This window comes from Nelusetta ayraudi, unplaced genomic scaffold (genome assembly GCF_046127955.1).
Source record: "Nelusetta ayraudi isolate G7.1 ecotype Tasmania unplaced genomic scaffold, CSIRO-AGI_Nayr_v1 ptg000031l, whole genome shotgun sequence".
In the NCBI taxonomy this organism is placed as follows: Eukaryota; Metazoa; Chordata; class Actinopteri; order Tetraodontiformes; family Monacanthidae; genus Nelusetta; species Nelusetta ayraudi.
This window is the reverse complement of record NW_027466081.1, coordinates 1,302,004-1,313,007: the sequence shown is the minus strand read 5'-3', so window position 1 is coordinate 1,313,007 and position 11,004 is coordinate 1,302,004. Positions and strand designations below refer to the sequence as shown.

The following is an 11,004-nucleotide window of genomic DNA, read 5'->3' as shown; positions in this document are numbered from 1 at the left end:
AATCCCGAAAATGTGTCATTTTTTTTTTTGGCCTCTCGTTTTTTCCTCAGCCAAATAGTTTTGAGTGAATAGTTTTTTTTTAAAATTTAAATAATGGATTCAGTGCTGTTGTGTGACGCCTTCTCAGTCCATATGCTGCTGAGAACCAGTCCTTGGACAACAAAAGGAGCCGTTTGGCTGCAGGGCCAACAACTCAAACAGTTTCTTGCATGCATGGAGACCCATCATCACATGGATTATAGCAGCTGACACACACTAGAATGGAGTAATAAAATCCTCATCATTATTTTCCTCCACTGCTTTTTTTTTTTTTTTTGTTCCCAGGTCACACTGCACTGCAAGTCCAACATCTGCAGTGAGTTAGCGGCGCAGCAATATTTACACCATCTATACATGCTACGGCTAGTTCTGTTCCCTTGCCAGGCTTCACTCTTTCGCAACAGTGGTGTTGAATTGTCCAATGATTGTGGAGATTATCAAGTTGCACATCACAATAACATAATTAAGGTCTCCTGCTCGTCGGATTACACTGTGAGATCACAGCAATCTCCCTTATGCTGTGAAACTGGACTCCCTCGTCTCGGAGCGCCGACCCGGATGAGCACAAATAAATATGCATAACCACGTTGTTACAAAAGTAGTTTTTTTTTTTTATTTAAACATATACAAACATAAATAAAAGAACACTAAATAAGAACTTTAAATCAGATGAAGGTCTTACGGGTTTGCTACAATCTTGTAGAAGAATCAGTATATCCATATTGCTTTTGGCTAAGCAAGTGCACACAGAATTGTCAAAAACCAAGACACATAAATACGGATTTGAAAATGAAGCCCCTGTGTTTTTTTTTTTTTTATAACAAAAAGCGTGTCTATTATGGTAAGTGCTGCATAATAAATGTCAAGTAGACATAAAATATGATTTCTACAGTCAAGAGGTCACTTAAACAATGACTTGTCTCTGTACTTCTGTAGCTAATAAATAAATATTTAGTGCATATTCCCATTTACCTCAAAGAGCCAAATGGAAAAAACAAACAAACAATTAAGTTAAAGAGGAGCCAAACTCAGCTTGGCTCCTCTAGTTAAAGAAGACAAGAGTCTGTTCTTGTCGTTTCCGCTCAGACAGTCCAGCTATCTGCATTGCTTGTTGATGTAAATGATCATTACAAACAGATGTCACTTTCTCCTCAAAACGGTGCCATCCAAATTGCTCATTGAAGCAGGCCACTTATTTCATCCAAGTCAAAAAAACAAAGCAAAAAAAAAAAGAAAGAAATGGAAATGATTTTTTTCGAATGTCTAAATTGGCACTTGATTGCTCGTCCATGATTCAGCGAAACTGGAAGTAAAACAGCGCAGACAGTTGTACTGAAACACTGCGAGTCAGACACAGAGCAAACGGTTGTGTTATTTTTCTTAATTTGATATCTGTGAGCAGATATTCTGTCAGTGACAAAGCTCATTTTCAGGTGTTCCTCCAACATTTCGCTTCAGCGCGTCGCCTCTCTCCTGACTCGCCTTCAAAAACCAACACGCTCATTCGGTTGCTAGCCTGCAGTTTGTGTGACGAGCGCTTGGAGGCTTCTGTTTCCCTTGGCCAAAAAACATTGTACTGTGAACTGAAGTGCATGGACACTTCAGGAAAAAAAACTAACTGCAACGCATATATCAAACAAAACAACAAACAAAAACGAAACGAAACAAGTCCAGTGCTACTTTGAATAAAGTCGGGAGCTTTGCGCCTTTTTTGGGGGGCGGGGGGAATGGGAACTCCAAGGAAATTTGTTTAAAAAAAAAAAAATCTTATGTACAATATAAAGGACACTTTTTTCGAAAAAAACAAAAACAAAAAAAAAAAACGTTGTCAATACAAATCACAAGCAGTGGTTTCTTTGGCGTAGAAAATGTTCAGTAGCATCGTCCGCTCCTCTCGCGCTAGCAACTCAGTGGCCCAGTTTTATGGCACCGAAATACGTCCCTTCTCCCTCAGGGTCCAGCATCCAAGCGTTGGACACGTTGACGAACAAGGCGTCTCCCTCGTCCAGCCGGACCCCTCGGCCCTGCTGGGCGCAGTACATGTTGTAGCTGGTGTTGTTCCAGCGCATGGTGCTGCCCGTCTTCATCAGCACGGCCGCCTTGCTGTTCTGTTTGATGCTCTCACGGTAGACGTACTGGATGAGTTGCGTGTTGCTGACGTCCGCCGACGAGACGCCCGCCTGCACTGTGTCCTCGGGCAGGTACTTGTAGTAGCGGAAGCAAGTCTTGGTGTAAACGTAGTAGAATCCCGACTCCATGACCAGCAGTTTGCCCTTCTGGTAGCCCATCTTGTGGCGGTATCCGTGCACCTCGTCCCAGTCAATGGTGACGGCCTTCGGCTCACCCTCTTTGTGGCAAGAATAAAAAAAAATGCGTTGTTTGTTTTGGTGTTTTCTTTTGGGGGGGGGAAGGGTTATTATTCTGACAATGAATCTGCCATAAAGTAAAACAAGCTACTAACAAAAGTCTTGTAATCAAGTCTTGTATGCTAGCACCACGTACTTCAACACTGACTGAATTAGGTTACCCAATAAATCTTGTTGCGTTAAAGGTTAAGTGTGTAATATTTGGAGACTTTGAAGAAGACACAGCGACATCAAGTGGTTACATTTAGGATTCTAGCATATTTCACTTTCCCTCCCCTCCTGAGCTTGCCAGTGAGCTACAGTGGCTGGCGCACCCAAACCTGGATACCTCGGCCACCTTCTTCTGAGTTTATTTAGGGATGCAAGCGTTCACCCTAAATACAAAATGCGCTGTCAGGCAGCTGGATTGTCCACACGAGGCTTCCTTAGAAATATGGCGGTACAAGATGGCAGCTAACTAGGACCATGACCCTTACTAAATGTATATTATTATTATTATTACATACATATGGGAACCGTTGTTAGGGTAGAAAAACCAAATTACTTTTACTTTTATTACTTATACTGTGCTTAAAAACTTTTATTATTGTATTTATGGGCAGAATATTAAGCTTTTACTAATATAAAAGTCATTCGTCAAGCCAAATGTTACACACTGGACCTTTAAGATCAAATGAGGAGCACAAACTAGCCAGCAATGCAAATTGTCCATAAATATAGCTTTTTTTTTATGACCAAATAAAAGAATCCCAATAAATACAAATCTATAATCTATCATAATAAAGATTTTCTACATTCCACCTGTGCTTAATGTATTAAAGGCATCTAACACATTTGGTGAAATTTACCAAAAACATATCTATATTACGATTATACACTCTTGTTAATGTGTTCTTGAAGACATTAGCTCTATCACCCTGGCTGTATTCACATTACAGTCCCTGCGTTTAACATAAAGGCAGATGCTTTTCTTGTGCAATGACCAAAAAACAAAATCAAAACACACCAACTTGTGCAGACTCACTCTTTGCGTTTTCCTGATGTGCCGTGATGGGGAGGTGAGCTGAAGGGAGGCTCTCTTTTGTCGTTTTGCAGCGTCTGTTGTTTTTCCGCGTGTCCCTCAGCGCGTTGAGCACCGGCTCCGTCTGTATTTCCTGTTGGGAGAAAGAGAGAGGAGGCTGAGCAAACAAACAGCAACCGCTCACGGGTCGAGTGCCAAACCTTAACTAAGTTGCGCCTAATTATATCCTCCACATAAATTCAATCTAAACATGGTTCTATTCCCACCTAGCCCATCAGAAAAGTCATTTTGCCATAGTTTGGTGGTGCTGATTGAGGCACGCTCTGTGTTTAAACCAGAGAGCTCCCCTGTGGACGCAGAAAACACAGTAGAATTTCAACATTTTTCACCGCAAATTTGCTCTGCTGTCCCTTTGAATAACCATCAGCTCGGATGGAATTGTGTCCGTGCGTTTGGAGACGGTGCGCTGATGAAAATGGCTGCGTGCCAGTATATATTATGCACCGCTGACACTAGCCAGCTAACTCCAAATCAGGGCGGCGGCCAAAACTGGGACCCAGAGACCTCCTGCTGAGGATCTGGCTTCTATTCTGACCCCAGGGCTGCTTCTATTCAAGGCCATGTACAGCTGGGATGCCATCCTCAGGAAAGATTCATAAAGTGAAGAAAAGCATGGGTTCTAGGCAGGTTTACGACAGAGCGGCCAACTCCCTTACACAACTGGCATGCAAGTAAAACCATCATCAGTAATCTAATGAAAACTGGATTTTCATTTAAAATAATACGATTACATTTAAAGGTTATGTGTGTAATAGTTGGAGATTTTGAAGAAGACACAGCGACATCAAGTGGTTGCAGCGACTTTCACTCTCCCTCCCTCTCCTGAGTTTGCCAGTGAACTACAGTGGCCTGCGCACCCAAACCTGGACACCTCATCCACCTTCTTCTTCATTGGTTTGAAGATGCTAGCAGTCACCCAAATATTGAAGCGGGCTGTCAGGCCACCTGGATTGTCCACACCAGGCTTCCTTAGAAAAATGGTGGCGCAAGATGTCAGCTGACTCGGAGAAAGACCCTTGATATATATGAGAACTGTTCCAAGGAATTAAGGAAAACCAAATAACTTTTTTTGTACTGCAATTATACCCTTTTATCAATGTATTTATGGGTAGTATATAAAGCTTTTTAAATATAAAAATCATAAATCAAGCCACATTTTAAACACTGGACCTTTAAGTTACACCAACAAGTGTACTTTCCAGGGGCGACACAAGGGTGCAGTGGTTAGTGCTGCACCCAAGAAGGTTGTGGGTTTGATCCCGGGCCCTTTCTGTGTGGACTTTCAATGTTGTCCATGTGTCTGCGTGGGTTCTCTCTGAGGTGTCCAGCTTCCTCCCTCAGAGAGGCCAACTGCACACTCTAAATTGGCCGTAGGTGTGAGTGCAAAGTGTGACCGATTGTCCTTCTGTGTGGCCCTGCGATGCGATGAACGCACAACTTGTCCAGGGTGTAACCCCGTCTTCGCCCCAAGACCGCTGGGATGGATTCCAGCACACCCTCCTACCCCCCTACGCCCCTGTGACGCTGAGAACGGCGATCAACTTTCAATCAACTCCAAAGATAAATCAGCATTTGATTTACAAGGGATGGATATTATTGCATTATTGCAACAACATTCAGCGTGGTTGGAGCTCTTAGAACAAACATGTGTAGCCACAAAGCTAGATTCCACAAACGTGGTTCCCTCCATCCAGATAGCGAGTCGGGGAAAACGTGCCCCACTCCCACTAGGACCAGACCTCTCTGACCTCCAAAGGTAATTTGTTGCACAAACATGTTCGGAGCGCAACGCCCCGGGACTGAAAAGGGGGGTAAATCACTGACTGCCAAGTGCTACAGAGTCATTTTGAATGCGCTACACCCCATCGGCCCTCCACTGTGGTCTCTATCTTGATTGGTGGCGAGACCTTGTCATACATCTTTAGCCGAGGAGAAGAGACTCTTTAAACAGAGTTGCAGGCGCCTGGCAGCCGCCTCCTGATCTCCAGTTTAATGCAGAATGATGTGACAATCATACTCCACGCTGCTAAGCAAGGAAACCCCCCCCCCCCGCCCAAAGCCCCCAAAAAAACACCAGCGACAGCTGACCTGAACTCACATGCTTGGTTCTGGAACACCAAAGTGCCTCCTCAGCCCTTTAACTAAAGCCCCCATACGTAAAAACACTGCAGTCCTCCTTCGCCCAAAAGGTTTGGCCACCAAAGCCGATGGTGCCTTTGTGTTTTCCCGGGACGTCGGTCAGACCTTCTGCTAACACGGCTGTGCAGATACACACAGACTGTAAACACAGATCATAAGCCCTCCGTCTGATTCATGTTCCTGTGTTCTCACCGCTCCCGAGATTACACAGGGCACCGTGTATCCCACCCTGCATCAAAGCCTTCTAAATGATAGCCAAGGCAACGTCCTCCAAAATCCCCCCCGCCCCTCCGGCGAACGGCTGCAGGAGAGCGCAGTCACGCAGCTCGGAGCTGAACCTGAACGCACCGCTGGGCCCTGGGCCAAGCGGACGTGTCGCCCGGACACTTCGCGAAGCTCCGCTTCTTGCGGGTCTTCCGTGGGAAAGAATAGGAGCAGCACAGCGGAGCTGCTCGGTCCCAGGCAGGCTGGGTGGTTTCGAGTAAAGCGCTCCGCCGAGGATACCCAAGTCAAACACAAATACATAATTTCAAAGGAAATTAAAGCATTATGCGAAACCAAACACTAGCGAAGGGCTTTTATTCTGTTGTTTTACTTACGGGGATAGTTTATGCTTGTGTCCGCCAAAGACCTGCGCCAAAAACACAGGCGGCGACTTCCAGAGAAGGAATTAGAGAGGAGAAAAAAAATGACTTCAGCAATTAAGAATTCCTGCTTTGTAACTCCCCTCCTGCTACTGCAGATTATCTGCCGAGCGCTCGGCAGCTGCTGACGCCAACAAATGACTCATGAAATGTAAACTACTATCTGCGCAGTGTCAGGAAGCAGTAACTAATCAAACTTGTGGAAAAAGCCTGGACCACAACCCACTTAACTATGTATCAGAAGCTGACAGATGTGTTATTCCTGCTTTGGTCCGACCTCCTCCGGTCCAGAGCCTCCTTGACAGAATCTGTGGTATGCACTAAAACATGTCTCTGGGAAAAAAATATCACTGTAGCTAAAAAAATATATATATATACATATATATATATATATATATATGTATATATATATAATATTGATGATGACCAATCCACTTCCTTCCAGTTGGATTGCGATGAACTCTTGGGAATTGAGGAAATCCATCCATTCTACAGTCACTCTCAACGCTCGACTTTTCGATGTTCGCTACGCTAAGCCCTACAACACACTTTTCGACATCAGCCTTTCCTGTGTGTATCAGCGTCACGAAAGGCACCTTTTCACCAGGTTAGTGACGACACCACAGGCCTGGATGCAGCCCGCCCTCTTGGGCTGCCTTGTGGAAACCTCTTGTTGCCCATTCAGAGATTTGAGGTTATGTTTGAATAACCAGCTGAAGAAAGACAAATTATCTTACGATTGAGTAAGGAAAATATAGGTCTGAATATAGGCATAATACACGAGACATTTCAAGGCGTAAGAAGAAGAGCCTAAATAAAAGCAGGAAGTGACCACAAGCCTTGTTGCTGCTTAAGAACACGGATGCTGCAGCAGTTTGATCAAACCTGGAAGGCATTTTCTCATTGAGAGAAGTTTCTAGGTGGGCAACATGATTCCAGTTCACTTCCTGACTGGCTCTGGCAAGAGTCAGACACCCTGTGTGCCAACAGGCAGCCTTGACGTTGTCTAAACCGAGCAAGTAACTAATCTGACTTGTCCACTTTAATGTGACGGGGAGGTTTGTCTAATTACCTGCCAAGTTATGTGGTTTTGGGCTCTTGAGCTGATGGATGCTTGAGTAGCATCTAAGGGATTTGACAAGCGGCCCGTCTGCAATGCCTGGTTACTCTCCTCTCTAAACATAATGACTGGATACGCCGTACTTCCCCTACCAGAGGTAATGTCTCGCACGCCCTCAAACACTCACAGTCAGATTACTGGTGATCGCTTGCGAGTAATTAACCGCAGTTTACTGGCAGTCGGCCGGCACGAAGCTCGCTCGACCAGAAATGGCAATAATATGAGGTTGCATTAAGATTTAAAGACCATTACAAATGAAAGGAAAGGCAAGTAAAATGTCTGTGGGCTGTATTCCATTGTGATTGTTTGTTTGTTTTCGTGGAGTCAAACTCACCTCCATGGGTCGATGCGGGGCAGTAGACAAATCTACCTGCAAACAGAAACACAGGAGTGAGTGTCAAGAGATGAAAATTGTGGGTGTTTTTTTTTTTTTTTTAAAGGACTTTTAAAGCTGGAGGCAAGTTTGTGCTCAGTTGTCAACACCCGAGCAAAGGTTTGGGTGCAACACCGGGGGCTCACTGACAGAACATACACAGAGCCACGGAGCAAAGAAAAAAAAAAAAAAGCAATTCATCACGGTCATCCTAGCGTGTTGTCACTCTGCGCCTCGCACCGGCGACCCAAAACAAAAGGCTGATTTTTTTTTTTTTTGGGGGGGGGGGGCTCATTGGTATTTAAATTTCTCAGAGCGGCGTGAAAGGCTCGACTCGTCTTCGCAGGCGAGGACCTGAGTCGTCGACTTGAGCCTGCGCCACGCTGCAGGGTCCTGTGGTGCTGTGCAGCTTTCAGGAAGTTCTGCAGGTGTCGAGGGTTCAACATCCTCAGAGTCAAGTCCACAGACTAATGCCGAGTCATTTCTAAACTGCAACCATATGCGACGCTTAAAAATTCAAGGCCCACTGTTTACATTATGGCCGAGTCCCACCGCGGATAAAAAAAAAATAAATAAAACAACAAAAAATGAAATGACCTGCTTTTCCTGGTTGGTTTATTCAGATTCTGTCGATTTGTTCATTGTTTTGTTTTGTTTTTTTGCAACCAAGTTGAATGAAACAGAGACAGATAGTCTGTGCGGGGAGTTGTGGATTTTGATTCTTCCTTCCTGTCTGAATCAGTGAGCTCCATGTGCAATGTGTGCAAAGCTGAATGAGAGAGAGAGAGAGAGAGAGAGAGAGAGAGAGAGAGAGAGAGAGAGAGAGACGAAAGTTTTAACTAACTCTTGCAAACAAGGCGCCGCCGACGTGAAAGATAACCGAAAGTCAGACTCATGAATGAACAAACTGCATCAAACGAGATTGTTGAGCGGACATTGAGGGGGAAATGGATCAAATGAACTGAACACCACAAAAAAAAGGTCGATTTTTCTTCTTCTTCTTCTTCTTCTTCTTCTTCTTCTTCTTCTTCTTCTTCACATCTAGTTCCAACTCGTGTTCTTTGAGACACTTTTCGTTCCGCTAACTATTCTGCAATCTACACGACGGCTTTCGGGCTGCCTCCTCCACTGATGCTGGGTGTCAATTCTTCAGCAACTGCAACGGCTTCGACTCTCGGGTCAACGATGGTTAACACTAACGTGGTGGTGTCAACCTGCGGTGAACGTTCAGTCTGGCGCAACACTGTGCACTGAGCATCTCCGTCCAACACGCTGGAGCGTTGAGCCTCGTCCTCTCCCCTTTTTTTTTCTTTCTTTTTTTTCTTTCTTTTTTTTTGGCAAAGCCCTTGAAAAACATCTCCGTGTTTACAATCCGACGTTTACAACTTCTGACTCAAATAAATGACGGATACGAGTCCGGGGTGGCATGTAAACACGCAGAGAGAGGCGGCGGCGGCGGCGGCGGCAGCAGCAGCAGCAGCGGCGGCAGCGGCAGCGGCCGAGGGAGCTCCAAGTGAAAACATCTGTATTTTGCAAACAAGACATCTCGCTCCACTGACATGTGTTTACACGCTTCATAACGGATTCGCGATCCTCCGCGACGGCCCCGGAAAACATCTAAGAAGAAGAAGAAGAAGAAGAAGAATCTTCCGTGGAAATTTTTCTCTCTCTTTCTCTTTCTCTCTCTCTCTTTCTCTCTCTCCCCCTCTCTCCCTCTCCGAGATGCTATCTGTCACTCTTGGTGTTTTTGCAGCGGGGGAAGACGTGTTTTAACTGCGTGCCTGCCTGCAGCCAAAAAGCGCCGCACCATCAAAAGGGTCGACGCTCGTAAACCTTTGGCGCACACCGCCTGCAAAAGGAAAGTGCCTGGAAAACGTTTTGAGCGCCTTTCTCTCTCGTTTCTGCCTCCCTCCCACAACACACTGCCACTCCGCAGCGCTCGCCGACAGTGTCATACAAACACCGGGACAAGTTATCGTGGCGTTTTATGGCCTAATAAAATTGATAAGTAAATTCCACCAGGGCGTCTGCTCTCGACCGCGGTAAGCAAGCCTCGATCTCGACGGATCCGATACGAAAAGCTTGCGGGAGCTTGGACTTCACGATATGCCCGTCGTTGTGTTACTCAAGTCGACGGGAGAGAGCGAGAGAGAGAGAGGGGGAGAGAGAGAGAGAAGGAGAAAAAAAAGGGGGAAAAAAGTTACCGCGGCGATATTCTTACCTCTTGCAGATAGCCGGTTAGGTGTAATAAGATCGCCACGCTGGAAGCCACTTGAAGCAATCCCATGACAGCGAGGGTCCCGAACAGCAGCGGCCGGTAAGTGGACTCCGAGCTCGGCACCGAGTGGAAGCGGCCCTGGCCGGCCTCCATGTCGACGGTGTTCCGCAGGTAGCCTCTGTATTCGCCGTGGGTCGCTGCCATGGCGCTTGCAAGTCCCCGCGTGTGTGCGCGTGTGTGTGTGTGTGTGTGTGTGTGTGTGTGTGTGCGTGCGTGCGCGCGCGTGTGCGTGTGTCTGCGAGCGCCCGCCTGCCTGCGTGCGTGCGTGCGTGCGTAAAAGCTCCGGAGCCAGGTCCCAAAAGGCTGGATTTGCAGGAGAAGGGGAACAAGAACTGCGAGCGGACTCGGAAGAGTCGCTATAACGAGCGGTGGGTGGGCAGACGGAGAAAGAGAGCGAGAGAGAGAGAGAGAGAGAGAGAGAGAGAGAGAGAGAGTCGGTCTTTCCCCCCCACCCCCCCCTCTTTTTTTTTTTCTTTTTCTTTTTTGCAGCCAATCACGGAAATCCTCCGAACGGGGGCGACGGAACCTACTGCGGCAACTGCAAGCGAAGTGACCTGAGCGCTCCAGGTAAAGCGAGCCCTTTATGGCTGCAGGGGCCACTCGCTCAAACAAGTGACACGTGATCCACCCCTTTCTGCGTTCACACGCCCGCCCGACCCGCCCACCGACTCACCCACCCGCTGAGCTGCGGGGGCAAATCGCGAGTTCATTCATCTGCAAGCCTGCCCGTGAACGGCCAATGGAGAGACTTGAGGGTCAAAAGTAAACGTGGAACTGTCCTTAAAATAATGTCAAAAGAGCAATAAAGGTTTTTTTTTTCGTTCGTCCTCCTTCTGGTTTCACTCCTTTTGCACACAGCACAACTGTCCTTGTGTCCATGTCATCGCCATGCGCGTCCATACACCCAAGTAATCATGAATTCAGAATGAATTAAGAATTACTTACCTTTTGATCAGTAGTAGTA

The 11,004-nt window shown here is 46.3% G+C and overlaps 1 protein-coding gene across 2 annotated transcripts; it reads right to left on the bottom strand.

Annotated features, from left to right (window-relative positions):
• Positions 1-1,759: 1,759 nt before the first annotated feature.
• tnfsf11 (TNF superfamily member 11) lies at positions 1,760-10,219 on the bottom strand. 2 transcript variants are annotated; one of them, XM_076030774.1, is made up of 4 exons: positions 9,984-10,219; positions 7,724-7,759; positions 3,412-3,559; positions 1,760-2,386 (listed from the first exon to the last, which is right to left on the bottom strand). In XM_076030774.1, the coding sequence occupies exons 1-4, from the start codon at positions 10,182-10,184 to the stop codon at positions 1,947-1,949; spliced, it is 825 nt and encodes a 274-aa protein (XP_075886889.1). In that variant the 5' UTR covers positions 10,185-10,219; the 3' UTR covers positions 1,760-1,946. The 2 variants fall into 2 exon arrangements, with proteins under 2 accessions (XP_075886889.1, XP_075886890.1); XM_076030775.1 differs by having other exon boundaries at positions 3,430-3,559; positions 9,984-10,218.
• Between the last annotated feature and the right edge of the window lie 785 nt (positions 10,220-11,004).

Bases quoted from the DNA above. Each gene is read 5' to 3' on its own strand.
- tnfsf11 (XM_076030774.1), bottom strand. From the start codon at position 10,184: ATGGCAGCGACCCACGGCGAATACAGAGGCTACCTGCGGAACACCGTC. The intron at 3,560-7,723 runs GTGAGTTTGACT...TTCTCCCAACAG, and splicing joins CCCCGCATCGACCCATGGAG to GAAATACAGACGGAGCCGGT. The intron at 2,387-3,411 runs GTGTGTTTTGAT...CTTGCCACAAAG, and splicing joins GAGTGAGTCTGCACAAGTTG to AGGGTGAGCCGAAGGCCGTC.